Source organism: Puma concolor, chromosome A2, assembly GCF_028749965.1.
Source record: "Puma concolor isolate L17-30 chromosome A2, mPumCon1.1.hap2, whole genome shotgun sequence".
NCBI lineage: Eukaryota > Metazoa > Chordata > Mammalia > Carnivora > Felidae > Puma > Puma concolor.
In genome coordinates, this window is record NC_141668.1 from 151,731,478 (window position 1) to 151,757,988 (window position 26,511).

At 41.2% G+C, this 26,511-nt stretch overlaps 1 protein-coding gene across 14 annotated transcripts in view; it reads right to left on the reverse strand.

The window, feature by feature from the left end:
* Positions 1–26,511, reverse strand: part of DOCK3 (dedicator of cytokinesis 3) — a 602,545-nt gene that overhangs the window by 109,043 nt on the left and 466,991 nt on the right. For 10 of the 14 annotated variants that reach the window (XM_086698089.1, XM_086698088.1, XM_086698086.1 and 7 more), the window contains 6 exons: positions 20,434–20,522; positions 14,716–14,841; positions 9,616–9,633; positions 2,827–2,951; positions 1,151–1,313; positions 507–613 (listed from right to left, as the gene is read on the reverse strand). In XM_086698089.1, coding sequence (XP_086554215.1) covers positions 507–613; positions 1,151–1,313; positions 2,827–2,951; positions 9,616–9,633; positions 14,716–14,841; positions 20,434–20,522 — 628 coding nt within the window. The remainder of the gene's footprint in view (positions 1–506; positions 614–1,150; positions 1,314–2,826; positions 2,952–9,615; positions 9,634–14,715; positions 14,842–20,433; positions 20,523–26,511) is intronic. The other 4 variants (XM_086698087.1, XM_086698083.1, XM_086698091.1 and 1 more) reach the window with 2 other exon arrangements.

The following is a 26,511-nucleotide window of genomic DNA, read 5'->3' on the forward strand; positions in this document are numbered from 1 at the left end:
GGTCACAGATTTTTCAATGTTGATATTTGCTCTCATCTTCCTAAGGCTAGATCTTGGGCCTCAGGTCCTCTTAGAAGAGTGCTTTCTGTTCAGAAACTCCCCATATGGCTCACATGCCTTTTAGAGAGAACATGGTGGGGCAGGTGGCCTCCATCTGCTGTGCAGGCAACTTTGGGTGGCAGCCATGCTGTGATAGCTGACAAAACCATGATCTCAAATGGCAGGTCTCTGAATGTACTAGCTAATGGCACAGAGGAGTTGGTAATAGACTTCCATTACTTGTGGAGTGGGAGGTGAGGGACAAAGGGCCTGCTGGCATTACTTGTGGGAGGAAGGTCACTGTAGTTACATGACAAAAGCCTGCCCACAGCTGTCCTGCTGTCATCTAGCAGCGCACTACCCTGGATCCTTTGGCCTGCCCACTGAAAGCCACCTAACTCAGAACCATATGTGAGAGTGGCTTCAGGAGTGTGAAGGTTGAGATGAGAGACAGCCAGGCTCCATACCTTGTACACATAGAGCTCATGGATGTCATCTGAGAGAGTGGTGCCATCATCCCGCATCAGGGGTGAGAATGCAAAGCCAAAGAGTTTCTTTTCCCCTTTGTCCTTTGCTGCAACCAGAGCTAAGTGTTAGTTGTTTTTGCCCTTCACTTTGCGTTTTAACAGAAATTCCCCTTGTGCTTATCACCTACATTCTTTACTTCTTTGTCCCTTGCTTTCATTAATTAGGTACATACCTGACTGCAGGAATGATGATAAATGTACTAGACTGAATTTCCACTTATATCCCAAGGTACACAGGCTATCTAGACCCAAATAGAAACTAGATTGCTAGTCTTGATAAATCAGAGGCTCTTTAAGGAACAGTTTAATATGTACACAGGAGACATCCAAAGGAGGATAACACTGGTAATTATCCAGTGTCTGCACCAGACACAAAGAAGGACGAGTACCAGACCTTTTCTGGTTTTGAGTCACTGTACACAGAACAGCCTCTGTTGACACCCCATCTCTGAGTACCCATTTATTCAGAACTCATTTTATTGCCCCAACAATAAGAACCCTCTTAATTCTCTTTCTGAGGAAAGAACTCTGAGACAATAGAACATTCATATCTTCCAAGGAATGTGGAGAGAAGTCTCACTCACTGGAACAATGTCTGAACTCGAAGCGCAGGTGGGAGCCCCGGAACCGGTCAATGGGGATGGGCAATTTGATAATTTCTCCCCAGCGAGGACTATTACTGTGGTAGAGGACAAAGGAGTGGTAGGAACTCCTGTTCGGCTCTCCTGAACCCAAGCTTATACAATCCTGGAAGAGAGAAGCAAAATAAAGTGTGATCTTGCTGGAGGAAGCCCCTGGATTTCTCTGTCACTAGGACACTTTCTCCTTTGCGCAAGTCTTATTTTCCCACCAGGCCAAATCTACAAGATGAGAAAATTCATTTGACTTAAACTCAATACTTTTGGAAACAACTGTGTAGATGGCATAAGGAGTCAGCAGTCAACAATGCTCCTTCTTTTCCATGGGGCAAAAGTAACCACACACGCTGCTCAATAAACTGGAGGGCAGCTCAACAGTGTATGTGAACCACTAAGATAGGTTCTTCATCCTCATTAAGAAAGGAAACAATGAACTCCACAGGAGAAGTCAACTGTATATGGCACTTTACCTGATCAGAAAATGAATTAATTTATAAAGTGGAGAGAGCCTGTTTTCTAATCTTCCTTACCCCAATGTTGCACTGGCATTTTAGGTTGCCCTTGGCTGACTGTCTTTGGATATAGACAAGGCAGACCAGATTTAATTTGACCTCCTGTTTTCAGATATTGCCATGAAGATGTAGTCCCATCTTCCTGGAAGACAGGAAGTTGCAGGCAATACAATCAGGAGCAGCTCCCTATCTGCACAAGGGTGGTCTCAGAAGCTGACAGCTCTGCTGACCTTGGCATTATCCATGCCAACAATGGACACGCCTTAGTCTTCGAGATGGGCTTTTAAAAATGAAACAAAAATCAGTGCTTCTATCACCAATTAAACAATATCCTCCATTTATTTCTAGCTTTGGGAGATGATTTTGACTAATTTTACCTATTTACTTCTGTAAAATGTGGATGACCACTCCTGCTCTGCCTACCTCACAAGGCTATTGTCAACATATAGGAGGTCTATAAAAGAGTGATTTGCCTTCTGTCAAGTGCTGTGCAAATGATGCCTTGTTATTTGCCAGGGACTTCACCATGACATGACTGAGGGAAATCTGACATACTGACAATGGAAAAACAGCACTCCAGGTCTTCACTTTGAATGAAGAGTGACAGAAGATACACTTGCATCCTTGTACTGGCATTGGCTGGAAATAATCTTTTACAGCCTGAGTCTGCTGTTCCTTGTCACATAACTTGGTACCAGCCAGTGAGTGCCTAAGTCCTACTCCTGACCAAAGAGAAACTTTTTTTTAGCTTTCATTAGCTTAAGGAACAAAAAGAGTGGGACCTAATAACAGTTGCCAAAAGTAGGTAGCTTGATGCTAGACAGAATGGCAGAAAAAGTAACATGTAGGACACAACTAGAGGGAATAGGTCTAAATTGGAGCAGGAAGGATTGAGGTCAGACTGGGAAGAATTTCTAAAAAGGCTGTGTGACACTGGAAGTCATTATCAAAGCATACTGCAGGGTTTCCTTGAAGAAAAGGCAGAGAAGAATGCATACGTGGTGATGTGAGTGCAGTCTGCTTGATGAATGGGTCTCTGAATAAAGTCCATAGACTCATTAAAATTATTACAGGATTAGCCTCCTTTCCCAACTGACTGGCAAGTCTTACCTTCAGTATTTCTCCATCTGCGTAAAGCACATACATGGTCACTTCAATATTCTTTTGTACACTCTTTCCCCCTCTCTCGAAATCCCCCTTCTCCAAGGTTAGGTACAGGTCATTGCGGATATCACCTATGGGGAGAGAAATGTCATGTCTTCAAGACCATAGGAGCCACACTGCCCCGTTTGTACGGAGGACCAGGCTAGCATTTGGATCCTCCAGTGTTGAGGTGGGTGCTCAGAGCATTGCAAGCTTGGTTAATAACGGTGGACATTCTACTGATATCAGTGCGGCAGCACTCTGTTGGTTAGTCAGGTGCTCTCTAAGTCTAATTTCTAAAGGTGTTCACCACAGTTTGTCCAGGGTGGGAAAAGCTGAGGCAGAGAATCTTCTCTTGTATTACAGGTGACTACTCAGTCTATCTTCCAGGAGAATAGCTGAAATCTAAACCTTCCAAAGGGGGAAGATTTTTAGAATCAACAGGAATAACATTTATTGTATTATGTCTACTACTTAACTACTAATCATTCCTCCTTTCCCTCCAAAAAAAAAAAAAAGTGGTTTCCTTTTTCCTTTACGGGTTTTCTTTTTCAACTTGCGACCCTTCTAAGTCTGACTAGAGGATACACTACTTTTTCCTTCTGGAGGCTTAGCTCCAAATCCCATCCCTTGCTGGAATGCCAGACCCAGGTCACTGGACTCATTTTTTTTTCTTCTTTGTGTTGCAAGTGCTCTGGGAGCAGATGACTTTCCAGAAGCACAGGTGCTTAGGCACTGGGGTAACAATGTGTTATGCTCTTTGCTTCTCTCTGACTTCTGCCCACTTTGCCAATATCTGCTGCTCGAGACTTGGGCAGGTGAAGCCCAAACTGCAAGCCGAAATGACCTAAGAAATGACCACATCTGCCTTTTTTTTTAGGGTAAGGGGATTGTCTATTCATGTATAAGAAGAGCTCATTTGGGCTGCTCTAAGCTTCTAAGTTTGTAACATGACCAATTTTATTCATACATTCTAAAGAAGGTATTTTGACTTTCAAAACAACAACCATGATGACAACCACAACAACAGCAATGTAAAGTCCTGGGAAAAAAATCTTCAAAGGGAAAAAAATGGTATAGGAAAACATGTAAGGTCAAAGTGAAGATGTGCTAACAGCCTGAAGAACTCAACTGAGAGGTGATGGAAAGATTAACTTGCAAAGTAAGCCAATTCAAAACATTCTTTCTACCTCAGTTCTTAGCAAAACTGAAAAATCTGAAAATGTTCATTACTTGGAATCACAATGAAATAAACAGATATTGTTTTTGGTTAGCAAGTAAGCTTTCTGGTTTGGTCAGATACATGATGATGGCTCATTTTCTGCACAGACTACCTTTCTGATTATGCAAGTGTCTTAGTATCTCCTATGCATGAAACATGATAGACTAGAACTGGCATATATCTTGAGCTGTGGAGGTCTTCATGACCAGACCTATTATTCAGGTGGTCTTACTATACCAGAAGTGCAGCCATGGTTATTTAGTTGCATAATGAAGTTCTCAAAATACTTCAGCATAAGTGAGGAAGAACAGCCAACGAGAAGCAATTAATTATTCTCTGACAGCCCAGGGAACTTTCTCTAATGTGTGAAAAACATCTTGTGCCCCAACAGCCCTGAGGCTACCATGAAGGGAAAGGAAATTATGTTCTGAAAATCACATACAAATGCAACTAACTGCTGGATAGGTAGGACAGCCTAGAGGATGTCTATTCTTGCAGTTCACATGGACTTCCCTCCTGGCTGAGAAAAGCCTCTACTTCGAATTCTCAGGAGTCTGGACTTTAATCTGCCTCCTTTGGACATCTCTGCTTGGGCCCTTCAAGCATATCATTAAAATAGCACTCAGGTGTGCAGGTAAGGTAGGAAAGGAAAGCGGAAGGGAAAGTCAAATCCATCATTTTGCTATTGTAAGGGCAGAAGCTGAATAAAATCATTCCTAGAAGTAAAATTCAAAATTAAATGGGACCTTTACTATAGGTAATTGGTATTATAATGGGACAAATCACAGTTGGTTACACCTTGAATTTTTAACAATTGAAACAGACATCTTAGAGCCTTCTTTTGATAAAAGTCTTTTACTTACACATTAGCTCTTCTATGGAATTTAAGTAATTATTAAATTTCTACACTGATTTGGCAGAAAGTGAATAGTCTAGAGAATTTTAATGTCTAATTTACAGAATAGGTACTTTGTTTAACTATTACTCTGGTTTAAACCAGCACTCTCTAGAAGTTATTCTCAAGGTAATCCACATGACTTGTAAAAGCAGATACCGGCTACCAGCAATAATATTCTAGCTTGTACAAACATTTTAAATTTCTGTGGCTCTCCACAACAGTTAACCATAAATAAACGTGTCCTTCAAATGAAACATGTGAGCTTTTCCTATCAATATATGATACAGAATACTCATACAAAAGTGGGTATTACCTTGGAGATTGATAATGACAGAATTTGGTCTGTGTTGATTATATAGAGTGAGTCCATGGTTTCTGGGGCAGCTCCTCTGGAGCATTTTAAATCAACATGCTAATTTAAAATGGAAGGGCTGGGCTAGATATTCCTACAGCTTTCATTCTTTTAAAACTTCCTATTTAAATAGAATACCTTCAGTGATATCTTGCTGAGACAATTTATCAATACAAGTAAACATACCCTCTGAGTTACAGACTGAAGCAGCTTGATTTCATCAGATCTTTTGCTGCTCTTTATTTGGAGAACAGACATGCCTACACCAGGACTATTCTCAGCAGAATAGGTATTAGGCCTCTTTATGGGTTGCAGTTTTGCAAATTATGGCCTCAATTTCGAGAACTGTGATAGTTAATGTTGCTGGGGCCTTCTTGTCAAAAGCTCTCTGGGGATCATTTAAATAGAGCTCTCCACTAATTCTCCTGGAACTAGGAGAAAACCTAAGAAGCAGCCAATGTGAAAGCCTCCTGGGATCTAACGACCCAGGCCTGCCTGACAGATAGCTCCCGAGATTCCCTGCTCTTCAGCTGTCCTTATTACATGTTACATGCTCACAAAGCCTACAGTGGAATCATGTGTTTGGGTTAAGGCACTGTCTCCAGGAGGCTCCTATAAACTTTAGTGCCAATTGCAAGGAAATATTACCAGGAGAGGGATGAGGACAGGCACATTACAATGAGGATGGGAAAGAGAAGGCCTGAGCAGCAGTTTGTGAGGTTAGTTTACAGAACACTGGGTGGGTGGCTGTATTCTAATCACCTAGGAAACTTATTAAAACTAGATTTCTAGTGTCTACCTCTTGAGATTCCAGTTGGTATTGGGTGAGACTTGTGTACATACATTAAACAAAACCAAAAATCACAAGGCAATTCTGATGTTCTCCAGGGTTTAATGCCAGGGAACCAGACCATGGGGGTTTGCTGAGAAGCTGCTGCTGAAATTTTTCTGGGTGTTAGGGACTAGGCAGCCCTTAAGCAGAACAGAGGAATGCTGAGAGGGGTATGGAAGTGGGAGGTTTTTTCTGCGGGATGTGGGAGTAGGTATTATTGAGGGCAACTCTGCCTCCCTTTGTTAGGTGTGCTCTGCTTCCTAAGGTTGGCAGAGCATCTAAAAGCATCAGCAATGCCTTTTTATCTCTGTTTAGTGCTCAGCTGACATGCAACAGAGTTTCTTGAACGGAAAGATGAATGAATGAGGTTGTTCTTATAGGAGGGCCTCAGAATAAACTTTGTTCCTTTCACAGTCTCAGAGAGTAGCAAGCTGTTGGTATAGCTGCTTGCCAGAGAACTAGGGACTTAAGAGTAGGTAGAGGTTGGCCAACTTTTTCTGTAAGAAGCCAGATAGTAAATATTTTAAGCTTTTTGGGTCACATAGGTCTCTGTTACATGTTCTTTGCTTTCACAACCCTTTTAAAATGTGAAAAAACATTCTCAGCTGGCAGGTGGTACAAAAATAGGCCTCTGGCTGGATTTTGGCCCAGGGACTATAGTTTCCTGATACCTGGCTTGGGTGTTTATGCGTCAAGAACAGCTTTACTACACTGCAAATACACATCAAAAATCCAGCTTCTTGTAAGTATAAATAAGCAGCTGCTGGGAAGGAGCAGAGTAATGAACCTGAAGCTACCTTCTTATGTCAGGGATTGGCCTGAAACATTCTGGGGTCTTTATGGAGTGGGAGGTCCTAGAAGGAAACAGTGTTCTTCAGCTACCAGAAATCTTAGGGGGCCGAGAACACTGTGACAGAGCTGCATCCAGCAGTCACAGAGAATTGCACACCTCAGTGGCCAGGTGTGATCCTCTGAAGACCTGCACCCTGGTATGACACTGGAGAAACAGAGCTCACAATGTGTTTGTACATCTCTTCTGACAGCAGTCTCTGGAGAGGTTTCAGAACCTCTGAGGTCTGGCTTGGGCACCAGAGCATCTGTTAGCAGGAGAATCTCCTGCCAGATACTCCAGCCTTACCAGGAATTTTGGGTCCACATGGCTCTAGCCTATGTAGAATTCCATCCCAGGAGAAATAATCCAGGACAGCCAATACAGATTTGGGCACTCAGTCTTGTTTAGACTCTTTATTACATTCATGTTCCTTCTGTATAAATTAGTCATACCACATATTAGGAACATTTGGGTTCAAGGATACTAGTATTTAACACTATTATTTACTTATACCTTGTCTACTTCTAGATAGGATTAGGAGGGAGAGTGCTTTCTTTCCCTTAAGATCATGTGAAACTAGAACTAACCTTCTCTCTCTCAGCAGACATAGCAGCCTGCTCAGGATGGCACCAATTTTATCTTTTGGCAGAATAGGAGTGAAGTCCTCCGACAGCATCATGGGGATATGGAGACATTAACAACCATTCAACTTAGACAATTTCAGGCATATGACCAATGTTGTAAGGTGTTGTAGTTCTTATTTTATTTTTTAAATGTTTGTTTATGATGATTTTGAGAGAGACAGAGACAGAGCATGAGTGGGGGAGGGGCAGAGGGAGAGGGAGACACAGAATCCAAAGCAGGCTCCAGGCTCCAAGCTGTCAGCACAGAGCCTGATGTGGGGCTCAAACCCACAAACTGTGAGATCATGACCCGAGCCGAAGTCGGACACCCAACCGAGCCACCCAGGTGCCCCTTATTTTTTTTTTTTAATATTTATTTCTGAGAGACAGAGAGAGAGAGAGAGAGAGAGCGCATGCACATGAGTCAGGGAGGGGCAGAGAGAGAGGAAGATACAGAATCCGAAGCAGGCTCCAGGCTCTGAGCTGTCAGCACAGAGCCCAATGTGGGGCTCGACTCATGAACTGGGAGATCATGACCTGAGTGGAAGTCTGTCGCCCAACCGACTGAGCCACCCAGGGACCCATTATTTTAAAGAAGAGACCTCTCCCCCTGCCAAAAAAGACTCTTACGGGAATTCTCAGAGTATCTAGAAAAGACAGGTTCTTTACCTTCTTTCTTTTTTTAAATACAAGGATATTTATTTTGAATCACTGTAGTAACACAAGACTGGAAATAATCTAAATACACACAATAAAGGGCTATACAAATTGTGATTCACCCAGAAAGTAGAACCATATGCACCCATTAAAAACAATGAGAAAATAGAGGTGGTCCCACATGCTTCACACGGAATAAATTCCAAGAATTCTTAGCTCAGGACAATGGGCATAGTGTTCTACCATTTGCACAAAAAGAAAAAAAACAAAAATTAAATATGGTTTGTGCATAGCCTATCTCTGGATGTTTATAGAAGAAAATGGTTGGGGCGCCTGGGTGGCTCAGTCGGTTAAGCGGCCGACTTCAGCTCAGGTCATGATCTCGCAGTCCGTGAGTTCGAGCCCCGCGTCGGGCTCTGTGCTGACAGCTCAGAGCCTGGAGCCTGTTTCAAATTCTGTGTCTCCCTCTCTCTGACCCTCCCCCGTTCATGCTCTGTCTCTCTCTGTCTCAAAAATAAATAAATGTTAAAAAAAAATTAAGCAGAAAATGGTTAACAACAGCTGCTGCTGGGGAAAGGAACTGGGGTAAGATAAATATACTCAAGAGTATTTTACTTTCAAACCACGTCTTCAGTGTCACACTTCTACTGGTTTCAACTGTTACAAGATCAGTAATGTTCCCTGCTCTAACAGGAAGACAAGAATGGGCATGGTCTGACATCATTTATATATGGTTACTCCTTTCTTGGGTCAAGGGTTATTCCTTTCTTGGGTTATTCCAACCTGTTGTCAGACCAGATGTGATCATTCCTAAATCATCCCTTAGATATTGCCAAAGCCTCATTTGACAGTCAGACTGACCACTACTACTTGTGGCAAATACTTTCATCACTCTTCCTGAGGAGAGCTTTCTTTCAAAAGTCATGCCTTTGTCTTTTGTGTGAGATGTGTCTAACAGAGCTGAAAAGAGAAGCTTTCTACCTTTCTGATTCTGTATAGCCTGGGATAAGCACTACTCATTTTCCTTTCAATGGAAGTAGCTGATGTGTCTCATACAATCTTTCCCCGTAGCTATACACCTAGGGCTTGTTAACGTTTTCTAAACATTCCACTATGTTCTTAGTTACTTCAGATCTTAATGAACACCTAAAGTAATACACAGTCTTCTAGATTGGGCTAGTATCTTCTTTTTTTATGTCAGTTACCCCAAAGGATGAGGCTGATGAAGGATTAATAATGTACATGATACCCCACCCCAGTATTCCAACATTCCATGAAACAAATGAAGATGGAAACAAAGCAGGCAAAAGCAGACAGGACACACAAAAGCAGGAACTTACACCCAACTATCTTCATCTCTGCACCAGAAAGAAAGGGGCGACAATGAGGGGACAGCACAGAGAGAGACAAGAACAATTAAGACAAACAGGAAAAGAGAAAAAAAAAACATCACTTGCAGGTCGGTGATGAAGCATGCACTTTTTATCAAGAGTCAAAGCAAAGGACAGAGCGTATTTCTGAGCACAAGGGCAAGAATCAGAGGGTCCCCTAGAAGGATGCCATGCCTGCAGAGTTGCTTTCTAATGGGCAAGTTCAGAGCAAACCCAGAGAGCAGTACTTGTGCCAGGTCTGACTTAGGGAGGGACAAAGCCTCCCTAAGGCAGAGTCCTCTCTAGGACATGGTTCTCAAAAGGGGTCCCAACGAAGCAATATTACCATCGTCTCAGAGCTTATAAGGAATGTAAATTGTTGGGTCCCACGCCAATCCTATTGCATTAGAAACTCATGGGGGGTGGGCCCAGCATTCTGTGTTTGCAAGCCCTGTAGGTGACTCGGATACATACTAACACTGGAGAACCACTGATTTGGGAAAAACCTGGCCCTGAGCCAGAGCACACTAACTCAAAAGCAGGTTTCTTCTACCAAGAAAGAAGACCATTTAAAAAACTCTGCACCTATTGAGAGGATCATATGGTTCTTGTCCTTTCTTTTATTGATGTGATGAATCACGTTAATTGTTTTGTGGATATTGAAACAGCCCTGCATCCCAGGTATAAATCCCACTTGGTCATGGTGAATAATTTTTTTAGTGTATTGTTGTATCTGGTTGGCTAATATCTTGTTGAGGATTTTTGCATCCATGTTCATCAGGGAAATTGGTCTATAGTTCTCCTTTTTAGTGGGGTCTCTGTCTGGTTTTGGAATCAGGGTAATGCTGGCTTCATAGAAAGAGTTTGGAAGTTTTCCTTCCATTTCTATTTTTTGGAACAGCTTCAAGAGAATAGGTGTTAACTCCTCCTTAAATGTTTGGTAGAATTCCCCTGGAAAGCCATCTGGCCCTGGACTCTTGTTTTTTTGGGAGATTTTTGATTATTAATTCTATTTCCTTACTAGTTATGGGTCTGTTCAAATTTTCTATTTCTTCCTGTTTCAGTTTTGGTAGTGTATTTGTTTCTAGGAATTTGTCCATTTCTTCCCTATTGCCCATTTTATTGGCATATAATTGCTGATAATATTCTCTTATTATTATTTCTGTGTTGGTTGTGATCTCTCTTCTTTCATTCTTATTTATTTGGGTCCTTTTTCTTTTTGATCAAACTGGCTAGTGGTATATGTATACAATGGAGTATTACTCGGCAATCAAAAAGAATGAAATCTTGCCATTTGCAACTATGTGGATGGAACTGGAGGGTATTATGCTAAGTGAAATTAGTCAGAGAAAGACAAAAATCATATGACTTCACTCATATGAGAACTTTAAGCGACAAAACAGATGAACATAAGGGAAGGGAAACAAATATACAAACAGGGAGGGGGACAAAACAGAAGAGACTCATAAATATGGAGAACAAACTGAGGGTTACTGGAGGGGTTGTGGGAGGTGGGGTGGGCTAAATGGGTAAGGGGCACTAAGGAATCTACTCCTGAAATCATTGTTGCACTATATGCTAACTAATTTGGATGTAAATTTTAAAAAATAAAAAATAAAATTAAAAAAAATTCAAGACTTAGAAAACAAATTAAAATGTAATTCCCACAGAGCCATGTGACAGAACTCTGTACTACTGACTCCAGGGAATAGGCTTTCCAGGAAAGCTAAGCACTCCAGAGGGATTTAGGAGGTGGTGGCCCAGCTCTTCTAGCTTGGGGATGGTCTGCAGGAGGGCACAGCCTCTTCCTGAGCAAAAAATTTTAAATCATTCCTTTCAGTTTATAGTCTTTTGGCCAGCAGTTCTCTTTAAAGTTTTATTTTGGTTACTTCACTGGGAACAATGTTAACTCTAACTTGTTCACCTGGAACACCTGTCCTACTCTGGTCTTTCCTGCTCATCTTCTTGAAAAAAAAAAAAAAAAACCTAGGAAAGAAGTTATTAGCTTTTGAACTGAACTAAAGTGAGTTTGGACAGAAGGAGGACATGCCCTCAGGAATATGGTGACCAACCAATAAAGGCTGTGAATGCTTAGTTTCAAAATTAGGCTTAAATTCCCATATCTATTTGTTCTTCTATAGTCTAGAATGTCATCTCCTTGGTTGGAGTGTGTCTTTTCTGGGACCACCAGCAATAGCACTCTTGCCTCTAGCTCACTACCACGGGTCATGAGCAGAGCTGGATAGCTGCATAGTCAGGACTTCAGCTGTGGCACAGAGTAGCACATCTCCTGTTCACAGTAGTCACATGATGTGTATGTACACACCCTTGGAAAGCAATGGGAGATCATCAGAGGGACCTTTTTCAAAATGGTATGTTGGATACTGGTGTGGCTAGAGCCTGGTTGAACTCTGTAACTCAGAGCTCTAAGCTCTGTCAATATGCTTCGAGCCCTATCTGGGTCATCCTGACAAACAAGACCTCTCCAAATGAGTGCCTGACAATTTCTATCAAATGCTGTTTTAAAATAAGAATCATAGTTTATGAGTAATTATAATTTTTCCATTTACTCCAATCTCTCAGACTTAAGTGTTAGAATGCTCACAGTTACTGACATAATTCATTGCCTTGTTCATTTCTCATATATATGTCCATGTGCCAAGAAGTTGCAACTTCTTGTAACTTGGTCACACCAGCACTGTAAGGATGGAGGGACTGCTGCAGCCCAGGTACAACACTCCTACAGGTGACAGATGGATCAGCCGCAGGTGGACGGGTGGTCAGGAAGCCAAGGGAGTTCTGGCTACATGGTTTCCCAAGATAGGGCAACTGCATGTAAAACATTCCTGTACCACTTTTACTGTTGCTCCAGCAGAACCTGCAGGCCAGTGCTGTCACCAGGCCTGAGAATGGCAAATCCACTCTGATGAGATCGTGGAGTGCATTAAGAGGTCTGTCAGTCAGTTGTTAGCTCACAACCCTGGGAGTGCCGATCTGCAAAAAAAATCTTTCCTCAGGGGGAAGAAGGGTAGAGAGGGAGCCAGATTATGCACAAAGGACTGCTTCCTGCCTGTGAACCAATCCTTACTTTCAGTTTTGGCACTTAGTGCTCAAAGGCAGACAACCCAGGAAGCAGCATACTCACAGGCCTGGCCTGGACCTCCCAAGATGGCCCAGTGTCTGAGCCCTGTCGGGCTCAGCCCTGTGGAGGCCTGTGGAGACAAATCCTATGATGGTCCCTTAGCTGCCTAGGGGAGGGAAAACTCCCTTAACCTCAGCTTCCTTCACCAATGCCTGATGCAGCTGATTTCCCAAGACATGTCTAGCATACCCAGGTCCTTTACAAACCTGTGTGTTGATGATGCAAAGAGATGCAGGGTGCTCTACAAAAAGATTTCTTTCCATAGATGAGGGTTGGACAACATAATTCTTAAAATCAAACTTTGCTTAAGAATTTTTTCACTAAATTTTGTTTCTTTTTAGTCTCTGTTCACTTCACTTGGTTTTAATTCTCTGACTGTGAAGGCTAAGAGGAAGGAAATGTCCAAATGTACAAATCTTAAGTTCTTAAAAGAAAGGAAGGACTTTAAATATATCTCTTAGAATATATGACTCCACTTCATGAGCCTGGATATCTAACTAAAAAAAAATCACCAGATCAATTTTGGTAACCATCTATTCTTTCTTCTATGACATTTTGTCAAGAACCCAGGACTATGCCTGGGCTCTTCTTGTCCTGATAACCAGGGCTGTGGAATGGTGTCAGGACACTGTGAAGGACATCGTTCTCCAACAGTCAGATGTGGGCCCTTCATAAGCATGAAGTCTCCCAAGCATTTAAAGATAAACATGGAATTGATCGAGTGGCCTAGGATCCCACACAGATCCTTCTGTGTGCAGAGCAGGAGATGAGGGCTGTTCACAGCAGCTTGTTCTGCATTCACAGTGTCTACGAGTGGGGGAAGCAGATAACAGAAAACAAGTCCAGGCATAGTGTGGGAAGTTGTAAGGCAGCTGGAATCTATCACATGGGCCTTCTCTGTGCTCAGACTATACTCTGCTTTGGGTTTGTGTTGACAAATATTTCCAACAAGCGGATTTAGAACACCATGAAGAAGTCCAAATAGGTGATATTTAGAGTGGTGACAATCAGTTCAGTCTGGCCTGCCCTGGATCTTTCAAACAGAAGCAAATAAGCTTTTACCAGATCATTAAAACTCAATGGAAAGGGTAGGTCCATTACTCCTGTAATCCATTCAGAAAACCAGCTATTTGCCTGTTCAGATTCCCTTGTCTTTGTTCACATCTTCTCTGCTTATCAGACCACCTGCCCTCTATATGAGTCACTCCCGTCCTTCCCTCACACCCTAAGGCCCTCGTGGCTCTGATGGCCTGTTTTGATCCACTTTGGATGCTTTGCCTGTATCTGCCTGACTAGGAAATGTGAACCTGGGATTGAACTGCTAGAACCACACGTGAGGGTTGATGCATTTCCACCTTCTGCACTAGCTCTCCATTGGGCATTAGATGGGAACAGTGAGCCAATTCCTGAGAAACTGTCTAGGTAGTACTACTCCTAGTGCCTAACTTATACCATTTGCCCCATTTGTTTTCTGATACATTAAAATACATCTGGTTTTCCTACATGAATTGGATTCATCAATACTACAGGCACATATTTTGGTATATTTTTCCCCTTAAAGAGGAAGTTCTTGTGAGCCAATTTTCTAGGAAATGTAATGGAAGAGAAAAAAGTAAAAGGCATCCCCCTAAGAAGAGTTCCATGTCAGTTCCTACCACCCAGTCTCTACAGGAGACAACAAAGCCCATCTTCTGGGTTGTCATGTTGCAGATGTCACGTTGGTGAATATGATGTGGAGGCTTCTTGAAAAAATGCCAACAAGGAGCCACTGACTCCAGATTGTAGTCAGCAACCTGGCTTGGGATACAGAGGCTTTTAATGGCTGCATGGCTCCTCCACAGCACAGTTTACCATCTGCTCATGAGAGAAGCACTGGACTCCATCCTTCTAACCCTTCTCCCAACCCAGTCCCAAGAAGTGCAGCCTACCTGGCATGATGACATCAGGAAATCCCAATTTTCTTGTAATTGCCAATCCCCTATTAAATATCATGGGGTTTTCCCTCCTAATCTGTTCCATATCTCCACGGAGAAGCTGCAGAGAGATGATAAGACCTGCAAAAACATAAGCATTTTCTTACTCAGAACCACATTTCCACCCTGTTTTGTAGTACTAGAAATGACATAAAGAGTCACATTTTTTTTCAGGAGGAAAATATACAAAGTTTAGCATTTTTCTTGAGAAAAATTTTGATGTAGAAAGTATATACTATTCTGAAGAAACATTCTAGAAAGCTATTTAAGAAAAGATAACCTCAACAACCCAGAGAACTAGTTTATTATATACAGACCGAGGTCTGGGAGACTGAGTTGCCTTTTTCTCTGTTCCTCAGCATCTAGCCCAGGGCCTGGCTGGACCCTAGCAAACACTCACTGAATGGGAGGGTTGAACTACATAAACCATACATTTAGGAACCCAGAGAAATCTACAGAAACAATGGCAGACTAGAAACAAAGAAGACCCTGTGCCAGGATGTCCCCCCAGCTGAAAACGAATGAGCTAAGAGGTGCTGTTTTATGCTAGGAGTATGCTAAAATGTGGGAAGCAACTTGCTGGTTCAACCTTGCAACGGCTTGTAAAGACAGCAGCAGAGCAGACATCACGTTCCCTTCAGGGAACCACTGCACTTCAAGGAAAAGGGATGTTTTGTGGGGCTAACTGAGCTTTGCTTCAGACTATAAGCTTCAGATCTTCCAGATGATCCCAAAAGCTTTGTTCAGAACATGGGAGAACCTGTGTCCCCAGGTGAGCTGGCTTCCACTTCATTACTTGTATGTACCCTAGGAGTTTTGCACAAAGTAAGAATCTCCTGGAAACCATCCTCTCCCCTGCCCCCGAGGGTTACTACTGTAGCCACTGGCTAGAAGGCTGGGAGGTCAAGCCCAGATAGAGTTAGGAAGTGATTCTGAGACTCTGTGAATGAGATTAGCTGCTAATAGGATGATGAAGATGCTGATCTATGTGTCAGCAGGAAGCAAACCCATCAATCTAAAAACCTGGGAATTATGATAGTTAGGATTACCAGAAAAGTAGTGGCTAGAATGGAGACAGTGACAAGAGTTGTAGGATAAGAATGGTTTGGAAATGGAGAGGAGAGAGGGAATGGAGAAGTGGAGAAAGAGAGATGTCACACAGAACAGTCACAGGCACTCTATCTGTCAGATCAAAGTATCCTAGTAACAAGGAACATGTACTCTCATAGCTGGGCTGGGGGGTCATCAGGGTTCCACTGCAACTCAGAAAGAACCTCAAGATGATCTTATTGCTTTGGCCAAATTCATGTACCCCAAGAACCCTGAGATTGCACATATGATGTCCCAGGTATCATTAACAATGAGATCACAGTGCTCTGGAAAGCAGATATATGGTATTCCAGTTGTTAGTCTGGTTAATGTTTAGGTTTTGAACACCCTATTTTTTTTTATAGCCTAATTACTTGGTGGACTCAACTACAAATAACTTATGAGCCTGAAAGGCTGGAGGTCAGAATCCAGATCACAATAAACTCTTCAGAAGAGAGCAGCTTGTGAGGTACTCACAACCCCTCCCCCACAGCCCCAGCACATTTATCTGTGGTATCTTTACATGGCTATCAGATATTATCCTCTGGGCAAACAGGGGTCCACCATCCTAGGAGACAGCCTAAACTGGAGCAGATAGCTAAGGATCAGACAATTCCCAGAATCTGAGATGATAGAGGGCAAAGGAAAAGAACATCAATGGGTTCATCCTTCTCACTTGGCACTGGCAAGGATTATTCATTCAAGTGCCCACTGACTATCTTTCCTACCTTTTATCTCATTTTCTGAGCAACCAAATTGGCCTAGAGATGCAAAGTGCAACTTGTGAGGATGCAGACTGAAGACACTGGGAGAGGTGCATCTAGCTTTTGAGCTATCCAAAAGGAATTCTGAATAGCTGCTCTGAAGTGTGACAAGCAAGAGGAAAAGGGCTTCAGTTTATGCAAGAGAACACATGAAAAGGCACATGAAGGATGAAAGAAGTCACCAATGGAGGCTATAAAACTTCATCTGCTTTTGTAGAAATTGGGATCCTGGAATATGTGAGTCCTCTTCCTGGTTCTGAAGCCCTGAGTGATTGAGGCGCATGCCAAATAATGCTAAGCATGGTCCTCAGGACAAAAGAGCCTCTGTAAATAACTCAGAAAAGTGACCCACTCGCCTACCCAATATGCAACCAGTCCTTTAGCAACACTTGCTCATCTACCTACCAATCACCTGGCTCTCAAGCCAAAGAACTTGAAAGTAACTAATTCTATTACAATTTCTCTGTTAAAATGATCTCTGACACAAGAAAACTGTTTTCTTACTAAATTTCATCTCAGATTAAGACTGTCCCATAAAAATATCCCACACATTTGTGTGGAATACTGGAAGGTCAGCAACCTGGCCCTTGTCCCTCTCAACCCCCATCTCTGTGAAAAGATGAGTGAAGATTAATAATGTAAATTAATCCCAGCCCAAGAAACATAAAGAAAGCTGTATAAGTCATTAAAAAATACATAGAAAATTAATTTCTCAACTGTTTTGTTTTCACTTGTTTTTAATGATCTTCATGCTACTGGAATTACTAAAAGTTACTTCTGTGGCTACATATCTAAGAGGCCAATCTAAGGGAGTTAGTGATGAATGATAGTTTTAGTCTCAGCACCTAAAACTAATGTAGTAATTCCTTCTGAATTTTGTATGATTTAACTTGAAGGGAGAGCACTACTGAGTTCTGAAACAGAACTGCCAAGGCAATTAACTGTCCACAATGTTTAACAAAGATGGGTGACAGTTTATAGCAAAGTTAATTTTTTATAATGACGTGTCTTTAATTAAGGAGGCTAATAAAGACCTGAACTATTCCTTGAGTAATCTGTGAAATTTTTTGACATGAAGACCCTAAAATCCTGTAGTAGAAAACCCATGCTGAGAAGCTTGGCAACAGAGTGGAAAGCCAGTGGCCTGGAGTATGGAAACCAGGGCTCCCTGCTTTAGCCATGAAGTCACTTCATTGGGCTTCAGTTTCCTCATTTATTTAATGAAGGAGTTTTGAAACAGGTAATTTCCAAGATCTCAACAGCTTCCAAGTCAAGCCTTACCTAGAAGCCATCAGACACACACTTCAAAGAGAAGCAGCCTATTTCTCCTCCTGGATTTTCCACAAGTACATGGAGACCTCTAACTGGGACACCCTAACTAAGGCTATATGAAGTCTGGGGTGCCTTTCTAACACTGTTTGAATGGCCAGTGTTTGTGAGTTCCAGACAAAAACCACAGACACTGAAGATGGCACCATCCCTGCTCACTCTAGGGAATGAGACACAATTCAGCATCTTAATCTGGTGAGGTAATGGGGGAAACTACTCTTTCAGCTGTTTTTTAAAAATTTTTATTTATTTTTTTAAAATTTTTTTTAACGTTTATTTATTTTTGAGACAGAGAGAGACAGAGCATGAATGGGGGAGGGTCAGAGAGAGGGAGACACAGAATCTGAAACAGGCTCCAGGCTCTGAGCTGTCAGCACAGAGCCCGACGCAGGGCTCGAACTCACGGACTGCAAGATCATGACCTGAGCTGAAGTCGGCCGCTTAACCGACTGAGCCACCCAGGCGCCCCTCTTTCAGCTGTTTTAAAAAGTGTATTATTACTACCATCTTTCTTCTAAAATGTTCTCCATGTTTTTTTTTTTTAAAAGTTTTTAGGGGCGCCTGGGTGGCGCAGTCGGTTAAGCGTCCGACTTCAGCCAGGTCACGATCTCGCACTCCGTGAGTTCGAGCCCCGCGTCAGGCTCTGGGCTGATGGCTCGGAGCCTGGAGCCTGTTTCCGATTCTGTGTCTCCCTCTCTCTCTGCCCCTCCCCCGTTCATGCTCTGTCTCTCTCTGTCCCAAAAATAAATAAAAATGTGGAAAAAAAATTTTTTTTAAAGTTTTTAATGTTTATTTGAGAGAGAGAGAGAGAGAGAGAGAGAGAAGTGGGGAGGGGCAGAGAGAGAGGCACACAGATCTGAAGTAGGCTCCAGGCTCTGAGCTGTCAGCAGAGAACCCAATGCAGGGCTTGAACCCATGAGCTGGGGGATCATGACCTGAGCCTAAGTCAGACACTTAACTGACTGAGCCACCCAGGTTCCCCAAAATGTTCTCATGTTTTAATCATATCATGTCCCAAGAACTTGTATCCAAAGGTAACTCTTTACAAATCAAGTACAGTAAATAAAGCAAAGAACACCACAAACATGGATATGAATGGGAGTTTTCCAAATTACCAGTAACTTTTTTTTTCTTTTATAATTAAAAACTGTGAGCAGGGAAGAGGGGCAGAGGGGGAGAGAATCTTAAGCTGGCTCCATGCTAAGCAGAGCCTGATGTGGGGCACGATCCCATGACCCTGGGATCATGACCTGAGCTGAAATCAAGAGTAGGACATTCAACCTACTGAGCCACCCAGCCACAGCACCAGTAACTTTTTTATATTTTAAAAACAAGATTTTATTTGCCTCCTGCTTTAGCCTAGTTTTAGGTGAGAAATATGGACTCCCTTCCCTTTCAAGCACTGCATGGAGTTCCCTGGCATCCAGGCACATACATAGAAAAAAACCAGTCACTTAAAAATTGTGAGAGACACCCTGAGGCTCCCTGTGCTACAGAGTTTTAGAGAAATCAAATACTCCCATCTGAGGGTCTCAAACTTTGCAGCCTCTGGTGTGGAGTTACTCTGAGGGCCATCCTAGTTGAATATGTGCTGATCCTGATAAAGAAAAAAATTAAGTACTTCTTAACAACTTTGGAAACTTCCATTCCTCGCAGTGGCTTTAGAATGTCATGTAAGACCCACTTGTATTTATAATGAGGCTATGAAAGTTAGAAAACAAATAAGGTTATGTAAAAGATATTATGAAATAAATGATAGGTAAAACTGTCGGAATAAGCATGGTTCTATGTAAACTTGGTAGCTATCTTCAAGGGTATATAAAAGCTCAGAGGCTTTTAAATAGTGCTTCTAATTTAATCAAGCAATTAATGTTCAATTTAGAAAGCACAATCTTTCTAATGTGTGGAATTACACCAAGATATAGATAGAAATTAAACAGTTTTAAAAGAAAAGGAGGGGAAAGGAAAAGAAATTGAACGTAGATAAAAGCTGCTGTGAAATAAAGATTGTCTATTTCAGTTCCTGAATGATATTGGCAGACCAAACACTGATTCTCATTAGTGTCAGGCTTTCTTTGTTATGCTAACACTGAACAGGAATAGAAAAAGTGATTATTAATATTTGTCTTTTATTTTTGACTGGGGTGTGTATTCTTTATTCAGGAAAACACAGACTTCACAATGTCACAAACTCTGAAACCTTTTTGTTTGCTTTTGATTTAAATTAGAATTTAAGTTACCTATCAAAGCACATGGAATCCATTATAGAAAGAACAGAAAATGTATTTTGGTTGAAAGTAATTAGGGAAGGTCTCAAATTATCACAAAAAGAAATAATAGAAAGTGACTGGACAGGAGAATAAATGTCTGTGGGGAATTGAACTTTACATATGGCGGCTGATCCACACAAATTCAATGTATGATCTATAGGTCTGTATGATCAGGAACAGTAAATGCAACACAAAGTTTTCTAGCCAGAGAACTATGTTACCATGGCTGGCGCTAGGAGCAGAATACTTGGCGCTGGACTTGCGGATGATATTCTCGTGGATCTGGGACCACTCACTCTCGTTGTTGCACCTGCAACAGAAGGACAGGTGTTATGGCTCTCAAGGCTTTTAAACATCTGGTCTGATGTTCCAACTGAAACATCAACTTTGAAGGCAAACTTCAAACTCACTTTCCTGTTTCACTAAATTAGACAAGGCATGTTTTCTGTTAAGGCTCATGGAAGATTCACACTTGGGTAAAGGGTGGAAACTCTAAAATGAATGTCAACAAATATTTTTAATTGGCAAAATATCCTATTCTCTAAAGTATCAATCTCCTACATCACAAGCTTTTCTCTTCTTCTTTTTTTTTTTTTGAGAGAGAGAGAGAGAGAGAGAGAGAGAGAGAGAGAGAGAATGAATATGAATGAGTGGGAGATGAAAGAGAGAGAAGGATACAGAGGATCTGAAGCAGGCTCCAGGCTCTGAGCTGTTAGCACAGAGCCTGACGCAGGGCTTGAATGCACGAACTGTGAGATCACGACCTGAGCTGAAGTCGGACGCTTAACTGACTGTGCAACCCAGGTGCCCCTAAGTTTTCTCTTCTAGTCTCTTACACCACACACACACACACACACACACACACACAGTAGGTTCCAGAGGCAAGTTCCTGAGAGGGTAAGTAATAGTTCCTCTAGACAATTACCACTGCCATGCCTTGCACTGACTTTGTATCATCATTCAATAGTCTTTATACTGGCTCCAGAGGAAAATCCTATTAAGCTCAGAGCAGTGTGGATATTTGCTTGTTGCTGTTTCAGCCAGGCCAAGAGAGGAAGAAAAGTTTAGGAGAATAGTGAGTTTGGTCCACTGTGAAATCCTCTATAATCAAGAGGAAGGAAGGCTTAGCAGAAAAGGTTGAAATGTCTAAACATATAAAGTCCTTTCCTAGGGGTTTCAAGATTGGGACAAAAGAGAAAATAGAGGAACAACACTGCACCTCTGTTAATTTCTCTAAAGGGCAATTCCAAGACAGCTACAACCACACAAGTACTTGGTGTAGTTTACAGACAGACACCAGGGATTCCTCATCCTAATGCAGACACCTCAATGAAACAACTGAAATGAGATTATGGTCATCTCTTGAAAATTCCATGCGACAACAGGAGTCTCTATAGCCTTGGCACCCCCTTTCCCTGTTGCATAGGAAGGTATGACTTCCAAAATGTAAGACCCATGCACAAAGGAAAACTTACAGGATTTTTCCATGCTTACTCAAAAGTGTGCAGTCCAGCATGGGCACTTAAATAGGAAACCCCAGTGAGAGTTTTAGCATGTGAAATCATATGGTATTTGAATTTCAGTTTGACTTATTTTACCTAACACAATGCCCTCTAGGTCCATCCATGTTGTCACAAATGGCAAGATCTCATCTTTTTTTTTTTTTAAGCTGCACAATATTCCATTTGTGTGTGTGTGTGTGTGTGTGTGTGTGTGTGTGTGTGTATACCATATCTTATTTATTCATCTATTGATGGACACACCTGGGTTGCTTCCACATTTTGGCTATTGTAAATGATACTGCAATAAACACAGGGGTGCGTATATCTTTTTGAATTAGTGCTTTTGTTTTCTTTGGGTAAACAGTAGTGTAATTGTTGGATTTGGTATGGTATTTCTGTTTTTGTTTTTTTTTTTTTTTTGTGGTGAGCATAGCATAATGTATAGAGAAAATGAATAATTATGCTGTATACCTGAAATTAATGTAATGTTGTGTGTCAGCTACACTCAAATAATAAAAAAGATATCAAAGAGTAAGGAACCAAAAAAATAGTGTAAAGACTTAACAACAGAAAAAGTCATCCAGGAGCGTGAAGTACACGCAATGTGAAACACAACTAAGTAAAAGGGTTTGTATAGAAGTCATTCAGAGATAAAGGAAATTAGTCATTAGTTTAATTTTATTACTCTTTGGACTCCTGAGTCAGTATAAATAAGCCTCAGTTACTCAGAGATGTTGCAAAGAATTATCAAAGATGAGGTTCTCATAGTCCAGAGCTGTGAGGATAATTTTCTACTTATAGAATTCCTTCCAAACAAAGGAAGAGGGAGACCGTTCTTTAAGATGAGCACTTGTGATTTAGCAACTCAGTTGGAAATCAAAAGTGAGAGGTGCTGGCAGCAGTACATCCAGCCCTTCCTGTCTGACATGCTCACTGTCTCATCTCTTCCAACCAGTCAGTACATCAGAGTGCCCAGCTGGTGAGGATTCAGACTTGTCTTGCTGTCAGCTTTTTTTTTTGTCACTTTCTAGGTTTACAAGATCAGTAGTTACTTTCTTTAACAGAAATCTGACTACAGTTTGTCATAAATAACATACTCCCCCTCTCACTGCAAAAGAAGAGTCTTGAAAATTAACTCCCTCCCTCTGATAGATGGTGTAACTTCAGCATTTCTCCAATAAAATATTAATGGTTTTTGGCAGTACAGTGGAGATACTGCTTTGTCAACCACTTTCACATTGACAATGTGTATTACCTCATTGATCTCTCTTCTTCATGGTCTTGGTTTAACCATTATCATCTCTCTTCTGGACCAGTGTAATCACTTCCTAACTGATCTTTCAAATGTCTCCATTTCCTAAATGCCAAGGGGTTACTTAAATCATCTAAAACTAAGTGGATGTGGTGTCATCAGCATATTTTAACCAATCACTAGGGTATTTTGTAAGGAAAAATTATAAATATAAACATTTATTAAGTAATCAAATGAGTTGTGATTATAGAAGCATCATGTTATACCCAATCAAATTAATATTTAGAGCATGATTATTGATGTTGGTAGTTTGTCCTCAATTATGAGACATGAGGGATTATGATTGAGAAGAGGTCTGTAATGCCTCTGTAGCAGTCTGCTCTCACAGAGGAGATAACCAGCATAGTACTTCAACTACTACATGTCCAGGGATTTTACTCAAGGGATAGGACAGAGAGGCGAGAGGTTTTTGGTTTTCTACATGCGATTCCCAAGTATCCAGAGCACCAGAAGCACCGGAGCAGGTGTGCAGGCTCTGTTCAACAGAGTTCAGAATACTCTTCTCATTCACTCATGCACCAGAGCACACAGTAGCATTTGCCTCTTCCTCACCACCTCCTTAACTTTTTTTTTTTTTAAAGTTAACATCCAAATTAGTTAGCATATAGTGCAACAATGATTTCAGGAGTAGATTCCTTAGTGCCCCTTACCCATTTAGCCCATCCCTCTACAATGGGGAGCCCCTTGTAGCCTTCCCACAACTCCTTCAGTAACCCTCAGTTTGTTCTCCATATTTGAGAGTCTCTTCTGTTTTGTCCCCCTCCCTGTTTTTATATTATTTTTGTTTCCCTTCCCTTATGTTCATCTGTTTTGTCTCTTAAAGTCCTCATATGAGTGAAGTCATATGATTTTTGTCTTTCTCTAATTTCAATTAGCATAATACCCTCCAGTTCCATTCATGTAGTTGCAAATGGCAAGATTTCATTCTTTTTGATTGGCGAGTAATACTCCATTGTATGTATATACCACATCTTCTTTATCCATTCATCCATCGATGGACATTTGGGCTCTTTCCATACTTTGGCTATTGTTGATAGTGCTGCTATAAACATGGGGGTGCATGTATCCCTTCAAAACAGCACACCTGTATCCCGTGGATAAATGCCTAGTAGTGCAATTGCTGGGTCATAGGGTAGTTCTATTTTTAGTTTTTTGAGGAACCTCCATACCGTTTTCCAGAGTGTCTACACCAGCTTGAATTCCCACCACCTCTTTAACTTCTAAATTTCCATGTTTATGATGGCTATTCACCCAACTTTCTTCTCATCTTTCCCCAAGGGGAGCAACACAAAAAAATGTTTAAGAAATTTTAGAGGGCTATTTGTAAGACCTTTAAGTTTGCATTTTTAGAAGGGGGCCTACTATAGGGAAGTAGTGGTTAGAGTATATTCCCATATTTTATTTCACTTAATTCTCATAATCCTATAAGATTGGTATTACCATGTTCATTTTACTGAGAAGAGTGAAATGAGCTGGAGTCTAAACATAGGTCTGCCTGGTCCCCAAAGCTGGTGTAGAGAAAAAGAGGCTACAGAGTACTGTAACCCTGAAAGCCTTACTCCTACACCAGGCTTCAGGGTACTTGTGTCCCTGATGTCAGTCAGCATTCCCATTTTGTCTCTACTACAACTATTTAGTCTTGCCTATGGTTTAAAACTTAATTTAGTGCAAATACTCCATATTAAAATTCTCTCCCATTGGGTGCGACCTGCTTTATTTTGGCCTTTATTTGGTTGAAAATCCTAAAAAGCTGGAAAAGAGGCAACAACCTACAGATTTAAGAACACTACTGATGCTGACCACTGTTTTATGTAGTCCTTACTTATAGTGCAAAAAAAGAGAGAAGTATCCAGAAGAACGAAGAAAAACAGCACATATTTCTATAAAAATGGCCCAATTGAACAGAATCTCCAAGACCAAGCTGATACAAATAAACCAATTTGATATATTCTGGATGTGCACTCATAGGCCATGAGAAATTACATTTTTATTTATGAGAAATTTAAACTATTTCTTATTTTACAACTTATACATGTTTATTTTAGCACAGACTTAAAAAAAAGACAAATAGCATGCTCTCTCTCTCTCTCTCTTTAATAGGAATACTTAATTTAACTTCTCTTTCCAGGTGATAGAAGGGCTTCTTCCAAGAGTAACATTTTTTGGCCCCTTGTAGTCACTTTCCTGGGAGAAGGAGTGACTTCTTTGGCCAGTGCTTTTAGGAGAAGGACCTGGGCATGAACATCTCAGTTCTGCCTCTCCCCTCTTTTGGGACCAACCTGTTTGCAGAAAACACACAATCCCTCTGTGCCACCACAGAGGCTCCACATTGATGATGACTCTAATAGTCTTTCTAATTCAGGGTTCACATTAATCACAAGTTGTAGTGGGTTGAATGGTGGCACCTAAAAAGTATATCCATATCCTAATCCCTGGGACCTGTGAATGTTACCTTATTTGGAAAAAGTGTCTTTGCAGATGTACTTAAATTAAGGTTCTTGAGATCAGTAGATAATCCTGGATGATCTGGGTGAGTCCAACCTCAATGACAAATGTCCTTAGAGAAAGGCAGGGGAAGATTTAAGAGATGAGAAGAAGTTACAGACAGAAGAGGAGGAGGCAATGTGACCACAGAAGCAGAATTAGAGTGATGAAGCCCTAAGACAAGGCAGGCTGACAGCCCCCAGAAGATGCAAAGAACAGATTTTCCCCTAGAGCCTCCAGAAGGAGTGTGGTCCTGCTGGCATCTTGATTTCAGATTTGTGGCCTCCAGATTGTGAGAATAAATTTCTATGTTATAAATCACCACACTTGCGGTAATCTGTTATAGTAGCCATGGGAAACAAATATAAAAGTCTGTGTGGCTCATAGATCTAAATAAACTATGATCTCAAATTTAAGTTTTCTTGCTAATAAAAGTGACATGTTTATTTATACTATTTACATACACACATATAGAGATGTACATATACACACTATAAATTTTGATTCTACTCTACATCATATATCCATTTCTATTTATAGCTGCTTAACATTTTGCTCTCAGAACCAAATTACTGATATCCATTAACTTCCTCAAACTGCAACAAACAGCATTTTATTCTGACTTTAATAAGCTGAAATTATTAAATAATTGGGAATGAAGATTGACCTTCGTCAAGTATCTTTTTTGATATCAGGGTGATTATATGGCTTTTCCCTTTTGGATAACTAATATGATGCATTATATACTAATTGCACTGTGAACAGAGAGTGTGGCTTGTGCCTTATTGAATTTATGGAAATTTTTTCTATGAGTAATTTTTGTAAATGTTCCACATGCACTGGAAAAGATGTATTCTGTTCATTGGATAAAAGATTTGTTTAGAGCTGGGAGGACCATATGGCTTGATGAGCTGGGATACTCCATTTACACCTGCTGTACTGGCATCAACAGCACTCCTTTTGATTATCAGAATGTCCTGATTTAGATGACAAATTATGCT